The sequence below is a fragment of the Panulirus ornatus genome, chromosome 68 (genome assembly GCF_036320965.1).
Source record: "Panulirus ornatus isolate Po-2019 chromosome 68, ASM3632096v1, whole genome shotgun sequence".
NCBI classification, from domain to species: Eukaryota; Metazoa; Arthropoda; class Malacostraca; order Decapoda; family Palinuridae; genus Panulirus; species Panulirus ornatus.
In genome coordinates, this window is record NC_092291.1 from 12,013,070 (window position 1) to 12,026,826 (window position 13,757).

General features: G+C 39.8%; 1 protein-coding gene across 1 annotated transcript in view; it reads right to left on the reverse strand.

Annotated features, from left to right (window-relative positions):
* LOC139747268 (uncharacterized protein C12orf56-like) overlaps positions 1-13,757 on the reverse strand; it is a 62,421-nt gene that overhangs the window by 16,559 nt on the left and 32,105 nt on the right. Inside the window, exons 4-10 of the mRNA XM_071659361.1 lie at positions 9,559-9,701; positions 8,000-8,176; positions 6,987-7,210; positions 5,754-5,913; positions 4,207-4,351; positions 1,736-1,930; positions 120-311 (exon numbers count right to left, since the gene is read on the reverse strand). Coding sequence (XP_071515462.1) covers positions 120-311; positions 1,736-1,930; positions 4,207-4,351; positions 5,754-5,913; positions 6,987-7,210; positions 8,000-8,176; positions 9,559-9,701 — 1,236 coding nt within the window. The remainder of the gene's footprint in view (positions 1-119; positions 312-1,735; positions 1,931-4,206; positions 4,352-5,753; positions 5,914-6,986; positions 7,211-7,999; positions 8,177-9,558; positions 9,702-13,757) is intronic.

The following is a 13,757-nucleotide window of genomic DNA, read 5'->3' on the forward strand; positions in this document are numbered from 1 at the left end:
ATCTGTGCAGATCAGCAAGAAGTGAGGTGTTTAGAAGAGCTTGTCCATGTACCACTAAGCTGTACAGCAAAATGCACATACAATAAATGTACCAAATTGACCTTTAATATGTTGTTTACCTTCATTTTGAATGGACACCACTGAGTACCTCTGAGGCACATTGTCAAAGTCTCTAGTGTCAAGGTTAACATTTCAAGCTCATCTTGTCGCACTTGTAGCTCTTCCTCTGTATCTTCTCCTCTTCGAGGACTACTGGAATGTTTCATATATTGCTTTATGAAACTTCTCATTTTACTGATGACATCAGAATCCTTGAAAGAAAAGCAATATTAGTAGCTATTTTTTGTCTTATTTTATACAATAAAACACTACTTATAATGAAAATATTAACCAAACACAAAATACAGTAAACCCTCAATTTAACGGACTAAGAGGGGCAAATGGGGTGTCCATTAATGCTGAAACTCCAATAAATCAAATGTAACCTATTTCTGTGTCATGTTTAAGTTCACATGCTTTCTTTTAACTCTTGTATCACTATGTTTAGTGTGTGATACAATAATTGGGTGGCGGGCACCTAGCAGCATGGGAACGTTTGCTGGGCAGTTGGAGGCAGGGGTCAAACTGAGAAAGAGGTGATCCCACCCCTCCCCTGTGAAAGGATACTTCTTTTCAACAAAGTGAGGATGGACTACCTGCTTTCACTGCACTCCTTACAATCACGTGATGCCATTTTGAATTGAAAGGATTGCAAAATTATTTAAAAAATAAGGTCACAATTCTGAAATAACAGAAACACTATGTATACAACCTGACTGCATGATAGCTTGAGGCAGACTGAGGCCGAAACAAAGCAAGTCCCACACACTATCCAAAAACAAGTGTGATATGAAATGCACATGGTGCGGCATTTGAGATATATTATTTGTATATTTCTTAGAATATTATTGATTAATGTACTGAGTTATTATTTGTCCATTAAGTACAAAATCCGTTATATTGGGGTCCATTAAATCAAGGGTTTACTGAATGCAGAAATGATAAAATGTTATCTTACTATAAGATTATATATAACAATGAACCAAGAAAGATCATCTGCTTAATTACAGATCCCAACCTTAGGGACATAATCAAAAACAGTCTTATAAAAGACAAAAAAAAATTCCATCATGAAGCTTAATAATTGTGTAACTCATTAATGAAAAATGGTAGACCTTGGTGCAATTCAGTTTCCTACTAGCTGTTTGGAAAGGATTATTTTACTGCTCCCAAGTGAAAATATGGTTCTCAAAACTTCTTTCCAGTGGCTCCTGCAGCCCAAGGCTGCACTGAATCCAATACTGGGAAATATAGACCCCTTTGAAGTGAGAAGCTCTTTGATGAAACTGTACTCCCAATGATACAGCATCACCCAGGTTGACTTTTAGTCACGATGTAACCTCACAGAGGTGAGTATGATAACATCCGTGAAAAATAAGTGGTATCATACCTTTAAGAGGTCCCTAACAGCGATTTACAAGTACATTTCAGCATTTATCCTAACCCTTCCATTGTAGCATATTTATGCAAAAATACAGATCCATTAGTGTAAATGATAATCTGACATATGTTTATATCCCAGAATGATACTGTAAAAATTTACAGGCATCAAATTAGCGACAACCTCCATAAATCTGGGTACCACTAGGATAAACCTGTTGAATTACTTAGCTATGGAACATCAGTAACAACTAACCCTCCAAACAAGCCTCCTGATGGTACTGTATTTCCTGATTCCTTGTTGAAGTTCCTGTAGGATAGAGAACTGATCCTCAAGAGTTGAAGCTGCCAACAGCTCTGCCTGCAGCTGACCAAAAGCATGATCTAGAGTATGTTCATGACAAACTTCTTGGAATGCAGGTCTTATCTTTTCTAGCTTCTGTGTCTTGATCTAAAGAAAAACAGAATATATTGAAATCTTCTATGATCCATTACATTAGCAAGTACACCATATTATATATATATATATATATATATATATATATATATATATATATATATATATATATATATATATATATATATATTTCTTTTCTATTAAACTATTCGCCATTTCCCGCATTAGCGAGGTAGCGTTAAGAACAGAGGACTGGGCCTTTTTTGGAATATCCTCACCTGGCCCCCTCTGTTCCTTCTTTTGGAAAATTAAAAAAAAAAAAAAAACGAGAGGGGAGGATTTCCAGCCCCCCGCTCCCTCCCCTTTTAGTCGCCTTCTATGACACGCAGGGAATACGTGGGAAGTATTCTTAATCCCCCATCCCCAGGGATAATATATATATATATATATATAATATGGGTGGGGGAGGGCGCGAAAATCCTGGGAGCCTTGAAGAATGTGTGGAAGTCGAGAACATTATCTCGGAAAACAAAAATGGGTATGTTTGAAGGAATAGTGGTTCCAACAATGTTGTATGGTTGCGAGGCGTGGACTATGGATAGAGTTGTGCGCAGGAGAATGGATGTGCTGGAAATGAGATGTTTGAGGACAATGTGTGGTGTGAGGTGGTTTGATCGAGTAAGTAACGTAAGGGTAAGAGAGATGTGTGGAAATAAAAAGAGCGTGGTTGAGAGAGCAGAAGAGGGTGTTTTGAAATGGTTTGGGCACATGGAGAGAATGAGTGAGGAAAGATTGACCAAGAGGATATATGTGTCGGAGGTGGAGGGAACGAGGAGAAGTGGGAGACCAAATTGGAGGTGGAAAGATGGAGTGAAAAAGATTTTGTGTGATCGGGGCCTGAACGTGTAGGGGGGTGAAAGGAGGGCAAGGAATAGAGTGAATTGGATCGATGTGGTATACCGGGGTTGACGTGCTGTCAGTGGATTGAATCAGGGCATGTGAAGCGTCTGGGGTAAACCATGGAAAGCTGTGTAGGTATGTATATTTGCGTGTGTGGACGTATGTATATACATGTGTATGGGGGTGGGTTGGGCCATACTCTAATTGAAGCTGGGTTTGTAGCAGGAGTGTGTGATATCACCATTGCTATTTAATTTGTGTGTGGATGGGGTGGTGATGAAGGTGAACAGAGGGGTCTTGGAGAGAGAGAGAGAGGCAACTCTGCTGTCTGTCAGGAATGGGGAGGTCTAGAAGGTGAGTCAGTTACTGTTTGCTAATGATACAGTACTGATGGGAGATTTAACAGAGAAGATGCAGAAGGTGGTTTCTGAGTTGGAGAAAGTGAGCGAAAGGAGAAACCTGAGAGTAAATGTGAACAAAAGCAGGCTATCAGGATTTGCTGCAGAGAAAGACAGATCAGATGGGGTGCTATTTTGAATGGAGAGAACCTAGAAGGAGTGGAATGTTTTAGATACTTGAGAGCAAACATGGCAGCAAGTGGAACTCTGGGAGTTGAAATGAGCCATAGGGTGGGTGAGGGAACTATGGTCCTGGGTGCATTGAGGAGTTTGTGGAAAGAGGGGTCACTGTCTGTGTCGGCAAAGATGGGTATGTTTAAGGGTATAGTAGTAACAATGATGTGGAATGGATGTGGGGCCTTGCCTAAAAAATTATGGAACAGGGTGGATCTGTAGGGACAGTATTGTAAAGTACTCCTTCCCATCCAATGACAACAAATAGCCTTGATATTTAGTGTACTATTATTGATTCTTTTTTCGTAAATACTCACCATTTCTCACATTAGCGAGGTAGTATTAAGAACAGGGGACTGAGCCTAAGAGGGAAAATCCTCACTTGGCCCCTTTCTCTGTTCCTTCTTTTGGAAAAGTAAAAACTGAAGGGGAGGATTTCCAGCCACCCCCCCCACTCCCTCCCCTTTTAATCGCCTTTTACGACATGCAGGGAATACGTGGGAAGTATTCTTTCTCCCCTATCCCAAGGGGAAATTATCATTATCTATATTATTATTATTATAATTATCATTATCATTATTATTACTTTTACTACTACTGCTTTTTCAGTTACCATTTCAGTTTCCATTACTTTTCCTTAATTTACTTTTTTTGTATATTTATTCATCTTTTGCTGTCTGACCTTCTGTGGGATAAAATTATCATAGAAATTATGGATGTCAACTTTGGATAAAGAAAAGGTGCTTACAACAAGTGATGGTTGGGAGCTAAATGGATCCAGTGAGGAAGAATCTTGATATTTCTTTGTTGAAATATTTTTACCCTTGCCCTTCACTTCTTTAATTGGATAGCACTTACCAAGGAGGATGATACCCAAAGGGAATGGAGGAGGTGGAAGAGTAAGGTGGAGGTAGAGAGTGTGTAAAGGTGGACTTCTTTCTCATCTTCTTTACTGTCTGTGACATCTGTGAAGTTTAGACTGTGACTCTGCTGTGGTGCATGCCTGTGCAGGTGACAATGAAATTGTATTAGTAAAATGAGAATTTAAGCCTGAACGTATGAAAAAACCAGCAATAATGCAATAGATTTTCTCTCACAGATAATTGGGTAAATTCTCCCATAATCATACAGTGAAATATTAAAGCTGCATAACCCTCTGAAAACAAATAATTATAAGACTTTCAAGTAAAAAGAATTAGAAATTCTTTTCAGTTATTACCAAAAAACACTAGAAAGGCAAACAAAGTTTATAAAAAGAAAAACTTTAAAGGTTTCCTTCATGTCCAGTTTTACAATGAAAGTCAGTGAGAAATCAGATTTTGCTGACTGGAATTACACCTAACAACTTTTCAGGATGATATTCATTCCATTATGTAGAGGGCAGGTGTACAATACTTTTCAGAAATAGAAAATATATATATATATATATATATATTATCTTTCATACTTAATCATCTTTTGCCGCATTGGGAAGGTAGCATCAGGAACAGACAAAGAAAGGCCACCATATCCACTCACATCCTTTCTTCAGTTATCATGTGTAATGCACCAAAACCACAGCTCCCTATCCAGGCCCCACAGAACTTTTTGTGGTTTACCCAAAATGTTTCACATCCTGGTTCCGTCCATTGACAGCATGTCAACCCCAGTAAACCACATCATTCGAATTCACTGTATCCCATGCACACCTTTCCTTCTCCTGCATGCTCAGGCCCCAGTTGCTCAAAATATTTTTCACTCCTTCTTCCATCTCCAATTTGCTCTCCCTGTTCTCCTTGTTCCCTCCACTTCTGACACATATGTCCATTTTCTCAACCTTTCCCCACTCATTCTCTCCATATGTCCAAACCATTTCAGCACTCCCTCCTCTGCTCTCTCAACCATACTCTTTTTATTACCACATATTTCTCTTATTGTTTCATTACTTACTTGATCAAACCACCTCACGCCACATATTGTCCTGAAACATTTCATTTCCAATACATTCACCCTCCTCTGCATGACCTTATCTATAGCCTGTGCCTTGCATCTATATGATATTGCTAGGACTACTGTTCCTTCAAACATATCCATTTTTGTCCTTTCAGATAACATTTTCTCTTTCTGCACATTCTTAAGCACCCCCAGAACCTTCGCTCCCTCCCTAGGAACTTTTGAAAGGCCCCTGTAGCCCATGCGTGTGCTACTTCTGGTATCAGGGAAATGCAGACTCCCTTGGAGTTCGAAATTATATGAAAAGAGTGTACTCCCAATGATAGTCTCCCCAAAGGTGCCTTCTCACTCGTGGTGTAACCTCAAGCAGGTAGAGTCCAGTAACCTAAGCTATACTAATCCAATTCCTTTACTAATTATATTTCTATTTGTTGCATATTGTATTGCATATGTTGCACAAGTATGGATTTTACCCTGTTGAGGGTTTGTCTAGGACACTCTTGCTCCTGGTTGGTATGTCAAGACCAAGTGGCGATGATCGGTGATAGTTCTCAAGAGCACTTAAAGAGCGATGTATCTTGGTATGAGGCAGTGCATCTGGAGTTGTGGAGCGAGTCACTTGTCGACCTGATACTGGGTGAATAAAAAAATTAGGATTTTAGATCCAGTTCTACTACAGACTTTGGGAGATTAAAACATACATGCTTTCTAAATCATGATTACAAAGTATTCTCAAGCCAAATAAGACAAACTGTTCCTAAATTATATAGGCAATGATTTTTTGCAATCATAGAAAACAGATGGAATTCTCAGAATTATGTATTGAGGCATTTGCTTGAATGTTGTTCAGCAAGTGGTGGAATTCATACAGTACTATTCTCAGAATTATGTATTGAGGCATTTGCTTGAATGTCGTTCAGCAAATGGTGGGATTCATACAGTACAGACCTCCATTCTTACAACATCCTGTAGAAGTATTTGCCAAATAAGCTATGAACTATGTCCATAACACAGTTATCATATGGGAGTTATTTTTTCATGACTGTTTGTCATTTTCCACTTGTGAGGCAGTCAAGAGATATTTTTTGTTTCTTAGTACCAGCAGATTCCCAAGGTTAATAAACTTCTGAAACAGAACAGACATGGAATTAGGCATTTTGTGTATATTTGAAAAGGAAAAGTGGCATATATACAGAGGAAACAATCTTATTCTATAAGCAAAAACTCTCATGGTATCGCGATTAGTGTTCCTGACTGTGACGTATTCACGGGCTGGCCAGGATTGAGTGCATAGGTTCGAATCCTGGTGCTGGCAGTTGGTCCACAGTCAGCCAAGCTGTTCATCCACCCCCAGGGGTTGGTCGATCAAATGGGTACATCAAATGGGTACCTGGCTCAGGCTAGGGTATATATATATATACAGTGAAAAGTTTTTATCGAGGATGTAAGGCATGTGTACGAGTAGGAAGAGAGGAAAGTGAGTGGTTCCCAGTGAATGTCGGTTTGCGGCAGGGCTGTGTGATGTCTCCATAGTTGTTTAATTTGTTTACGGATGGGGTTGTTAGGGTTATCATACTGTGAGTGCTGGTCTTTCTTTGCTAAATGAGATGTCACAGCAAGGGAAAACATAGTCATTAAAGTCCTGATACATACCTCATATGTCTGCACTGCACAACCATAAACACAATGTTTTATGGTATTATTACCTCGGCTCAGAAGGTCTGCTATCATGGGTGTGTGAGAGCGGTCATCAAGCGTATTATCCAAATTTGGAGACTGTGGCCTGACTGGCAGTTTGGCACCATTTACAGAAGACAAGGTATTGTGGGCTGTTAATGTTAAGTGTGAGGAACGACTGTTTGACCCAAGAGTTCCATTGGCCAAACTGTGATGGGTGGCAAGGTTCCCTTCCCACCTTTTAATCTTCGAGCTGTCAAATAAAAACAATGGGGATGAAATTAACATCAATTTAAAACTGTGCATGTGACCTTCAAAAAACAATATTAATCAGAAGTCTTTAACCCCTCAACACCTACAGATGGATATTTACGTAAGCTGAAGTACAACTAAAAATGAATATTTGTGCAATGAGTTCTCACTTCAATTTCAAGGCCATCCACTAAGACTGGGTAGCAGTGCACAGTACATTCCTATCACTGTCACTCATCCTCTGGCCATGCCAGTGAGAGCAAATGTTCAGGTTTTCTAAAGAGAAAGCTATCTGATGATAATTTACTGTCTTCACATGTGTGGAGAGTAATTCTAGCTATATCTTTAAAGACCAGGTAGAAGGTCCTGAATTATTTGATGATAAATGTACTGTCTTCAGATTGTGCGGAGAATAATTATATGGTCATTAACTCTTTCAACATCAAAAGTTGACCGAGATGAGACAGGAGAAGGTTTATATGCAAAAGTGAAGGCAGTGGTGTCAGCATTTGCCTCACCTCAACAACAACGCCTCTGGTATTGCTTTTGAAATTTTTTTTTTAGTTTTCCTACTATTTATTGAAGCAGAATAAGATACAGTGTTCAAATCATGCTCCACAATTCAAATTGTATTCTCAAACATTACACTCCCACTGCAGAAGAAAATCACTCAAACTCCATAGCTGTTTCTGTATAACTAATTCGGAAATTTATGGTTCTTTTTGATACTAGCCGCTTATTCAAGTCTTTAACACTGATCACAGCTAGAAAAAAAAAGAATGTGGGTCACCTGTTTATAGGAAGTATGTCAGCATTCCTAGTGGGCATGGAATCCAATGAGAGGCGAGGAGAAACTACTGGATCACTGCAGATGCTAGCAGTGTCATGGGCTGCAAGGGCCAAAGCATGGGCAGCATGAGTGCCAGGCCCTGACTCGTGCTCATCCTCTTCGTCGATGGAGGTAGTACTGAAAGTTGAGAAAGACCCGTGAAATTTTTTGTATTATTTCACAGTAAATTTAAAATAATAAACGAGGAAACAAAAACACAAAGAAGGCAACTATATTAACAAGTGGTCAGTCATGGAAACATTTTCAAATGGACGTGACTGAAAATTTACAATCTCAACAAATTATTTGGTCTTAGACTGAGGTCCAACAGACAGAAGTATATTTTAACTCCTCATGGAAGTTAGCTTTGGGAAATGTTCACTTATGTCTTCGCTGGTTTGGGAAGTTCATTGTAATTGCAGGAATACCTACAATAGACCGATCTATCTTTCTATGACACGCAGTGAATATGTGGGAAGTATTCTTCCTCCCTTATCCCCAGGGATATTCCTATGAGTCCACGGTAAACATGTACTGTGCATTTGGTAAACATGTGATTGTCCAATCACATGTTTACCAAATGGAGTCCTAGCTTCGTCTCTTCGATGTATATCAACTGACTGTTGTATTTCTCTCTTGTGTCTCCCCTGATGATGTGATTATTACACGAAAGTGCACTTGGGAACTTTTCGTGTTTCATTTTCCCCATGGACTCATAGGAATATATATATATATATATATATATATATATATATATATATATATATATATATATATATATATATATATATATATATATATTCTTTTTCTTTTCTTTTAAACTATTCGCCATTTCCCGCGTTAGCGAGGTAGCGTTAAGAACAGAGGACTGGGCCTTTTTTGGATTATCCTCACCTGGCCCCCTCTGTTCCTGCATTTGGAAAATGAAAAAAAAAAAAAGAGAGGGGAGGATTTCCAGCCCCCCGCTCCCTCCCCTTTTAGTCGCCTTCTACGACACGCAGGGAATACGTGGGAAGTATTCTTAATCCCCTATCCCCAGGGATAATATATATATATATATATATATATATATATATATATATATATATATATATATATATATTTTTTTTTTTTTTTTTTTTTTTTTAAACTATTCGCCATTTCCCGCGTCAGCGAGGTAGCGTTGAGAACAGAGGACTGGGCCTTTGTGGGATATCCTCACCTGGCCCCCCTCTGTTCCTCCTTTTGGGGAAAAAAAAAAAGACAGGATACCCAATTTATCAGCCAGCCTTGGAGAATGATGAACAGCTGAGTCGACTTCGAACTAAATGCCGCGACCAGTTGAATTTATATGGCTTGTAAATGCATCACAGTCAGGAGTGCTTACATTATAGCTAAACCAGGAAAGTCCATAAGATTATGGAGTTAACTGGTGTAAAAGCGGATAATGCATTTTTAAATGATTACCAAAACCTATGAAAGCCTCCCATAAACTCCTTAGCAGTAAATATCAATTGTAACAGTCTATACAACTCTTTTACCTGGGCTCTGAATAAGTGGCAGGATGACCTTGTCTTGGTGTCTTGAGTTTGCCAAAATAGTGGGTAGCAGGACGATATCTCACCATGATATGGGTCGTCTTATCTCGCACACCCCCTCGCAAGAATTCAGGAAGGTCATGTATCTGCAGGAAGGGAAGTTAAGTCATTGCATTTAGTCACAAGGTGAAAAGAGTACTTGTTAATGACGACGAATGATTAGCTTGTCCCATGGCATAGTTGTGAAAGGACCCTTTTTGGAAACTTAGAGAAAGGAAAGCTTGGCTAGGTACAAGAACACTTAACATGAAGATTAATTATACAGCTTCCTAGCTCACCCACACAACCCTCAACTATTATCCAAAGTGATTCAGAGAACAATGTGTTTCACATTACTAAAGCCCTTCATAATCAGGAACATTCACATTAAGCGTGTACACTCAACCTCAAAAGTATAATACCACAACTGCATAGTTAGTCATATTTCGCCTCTGAAATCCTCCTGACTTAATTGCCTTCAGTAATTCATTCACTGACGCACATTCCCAGCTCTCTCGTGGTCTGCCGTCTTTCATAGCTTCAACCACAGTATGACAAATTTTTCATCAATCACCCATCTTCCATTTCTCCCAAAAGACATTTAGTCAGGCAAGCAACTAGGCAATGTTAGTACAGTATAATTGTAGGTAGATACTGTTAAATCTACTCAGATGAATACTTTTTTAAATGCAGAATATATATTTTGCCTTCAACCGAGACAATAATTAGTACCTCTTGTTAATGAAAGATATGTCTGAGATTCAAGAGTTATACATCCACCACAAGTGCCGACACTCTTTAGCTTCGAGTGATATGATCCTGATGGTAGCTTTGATGACACTGTACGATGGATTTTTTTTTCTACACTTTCATCTCCACGTTTCCCAGCTGCTTTTGTATATTCCCATACCTTCATGTAAGCAAGTAGAAAACGATTCTCCCCCTACCAAAAGGAAAGAAACTGTAGCAACGTAGTGACATTTGTAGTGACATTTTTAATGTTTATATATTTCTACAAGAGAGAGAGAGCTCTGTTTTAGACAAAAGAGAAGGATGGGTGGATTGTCTGCACCTGGAATGACAGAATTTGCCACTGAACCACAAAGAAGGCTGGCGAAGAGGCTGGATCTTCAAGCAGAAGTAAGAGGGAGACTCAATAGATACAAGATTATTGGATGAGAACAATGATGCTTATCAAAGGAGCCTTTTTGAAACGGGTTGAAGTCACCAGTAGAGGACTGCTTTTGGTGTATAGCTTCTCTACATCTCTATAAATGACTTGCCAGAGGGATTGGCTCCCACCCGAATATGTTTGAGGATGGTGCTAGGGTCTTGAGAGAGCAAAAAATGAAGAGGATTGAATGAACCTACAAGGTAATGTAGACAAACTCTATTTGGTATCAGGTTGATGAATTTCAACCCAAGTATATGTATAGTAAAGAGGATGTGACAAAGCAAAAGAGTAAGGGGTGATCTGATAACCTTTACGTTTTTGACCCTGTTCAGGGATGGCAACAGTGAACAGTTCTACGAAAGAAGCAAAGGTAGAACAACTAAAGGCCATAACAGGGAATTAGGCAAGAAACTTATCTGAGAAGATGTAAAGAAGTATTTTTGTAGTATAAGGCCACTGGATTAATGGAATATACTGATGGATGAAACTTAACGTGGAACGTATATACAAGTTTAAGTTACATAATAGAAGAGAAAGTTCCAAGAAATGGAGCCTCATACGGGATTACACGAAATGGAAAACTGTATGCTGTAATAAACGCATAAACAAAACTGAACTCACATATACACTCGTGTACAAGCCTTCAGTGTACAGTTGACGCTACAACTTGAAAATCTCAAGAGCCTCTGTTCGATTCCTGGAAAGGCCAGCCGGCTTGGTGCAACCCAACTGCTCATCCTTCCCTTTGGGGCAGATCGATGAATGGTTATCTGGCGTAAATTTGTATGCGTGTGTGGGTGTGGTTATTCCTTCCTACATTATGGGAAGGGAGATCTACACTCGTGGGGGGGTTGACCTCAAGCACTCTCAGGTTACATATATTTCAAACGTATTCATCTCATCTGCATTCACAGTATCATCAGTCTCGGCTTTCGACTGAGTGTCTACATTCGTTTAATAATTATGATTTCCCCCCCCCCCCCCCCAATCCTTTGATCGGTTCTTACACTTCCTCAAATACGATCAGAAGATGGCTAAAATTTCTGGACTTGTGGAACAGAGCCGAGAACAAACAAGCGCAGACAGCCGTCGAAAATTTAAGGAAATATATGACAGTAAAATAAAAATGAGAGGATGGTTTACATCAGAGTAAAGTTCGCTCCTTCCATACGTACATACAAATGATAACATGCATGCAAACAGACTGATACACACCGACAAACAGGTTGACAGACAGACAAACAAACACACCATACCTAGCTAGCTAAGGCAGGTGTGTGTGTGTGTGTGTGTGTGTGTGTGTGTGTGTGTGTGTGTGTGTGTGCATTCACAGGAAACAAGACATGGTACATCTATACAAGGTTAAGAGACGGGGCAACGCGAGGGTAAAACTCTCTACCCGCTACTTACAAATAGTAATCACACACACATATTCCGGCTAAACGACGGGTTTTACATAAGCTATGTACGAGGACGTTAGTTATTAAGAAAAGAAGCTTCCAAGGTGTGTTGTGAGACACGGCTGGGGTGAGGTAGTGCTGCACAACCTAGCGTACGGGAGGTGTGATCCTCAGTGTCTCACACGGTAAACCAGATCGTCTTAGATTTTGGCCCAGCCGGTAGCCTGTTACCAAGTGTGAGACCCGCCCCCTTTAACCTTCAATATGACCTTGCCAGTTACCTAGACCATGACCCGGCCTATGACCCATGACGTACCATGCGACTAGGCTCACATAATAGAGTGTGACCCGGCCCAAGGACATGATGGCCCAAGGACATGTCACCCATCCATTGACATAGCCTACGATCTCAAGGTTCGTGACCCATCGTACTGACTTAGGTAGAAGTATAATTTTAGGAGCTCATAAATCTACGAGACTAGTGTGGGTAGCGTCAGAGGGCTCCGGGAAATCCTTAACGAATGTAAAGGTCGACATGAAAGAAGGGAGCACGGGTAATGTTCAAGTAAATGAGCGACGAATGAGGACGTGAGAGGCAGGGTAAAACAGAAAGAGCGCGCGAAGGATATATTTAGGAAACAGGAGTGTGGGGATGGTAAAGGTGAGAGGTTAGGGCAGCATTTCAGTTGAGTTTTACAAGAAGGGTTCAGGTAAAAATCTCAATAACTTTTATCCCGTAGCGTGTGTATTCTCAAATTTACCTCACGTAAGACGATACAGAGATCTGTAGCTATAACCTAACGTGAAGGCCACGGCAAGATAACATAACGAGCGGTAGTATAGCTTATCTGATCCTCATATTCACGAGAGCGACCGAGTGTGTGTCAGTCACTCACTAGGCCGCCGGTCGCCTTGTTTACCTGCCATGGCAACCGTTGTCATGGAGACGCGACATGCTAGTATCGTATTTTTACGTATTTAATATTCCATCCGTTCAACACACTAATCTTACTAATAACTGTAAGTAATTATTGCTTTTTAATATTATACCTTCACCTTAGAGGATATATCTACTAACAGTATTAACAGAGAACTGTAATTAATAAATGCATTAGTTTTCTAGATGTCTGTCAACTCAACTGATGTCGTTTTCTATGAACAGTGTCACATAAGAGATCTGCATAAACTCGCATATACCTCAGGGTATCATAAGTAATACGTTACCATGAACACGTAAAATCCATGAACAAAATCATTCTTTAGCGTGATAACTGGTGACATGGGGCTGTAAGGTTATGTTCATTGTTCCTCAGTTAAGATTGACAGTTTTCGACAAACATCTTTCCCAGTTGGTAAACGCGCACGCACACACACACACACACACACACACACACACACACACACACACACTGGAAAAGATAATCGGAGAGCAAATAGATAAGACTTCTTGTTGAGGCAAAAGTACCTAAGAAACAAGGTTTCAGGGAAAGGTGTCATGCAAAACAAACCTCTTAGATTTCTACGAGAGAGTGAGCTCTATTTAGAACATGGAGGCTAGGTGGATTGCCTGTATGTGAATTAACAGAAAG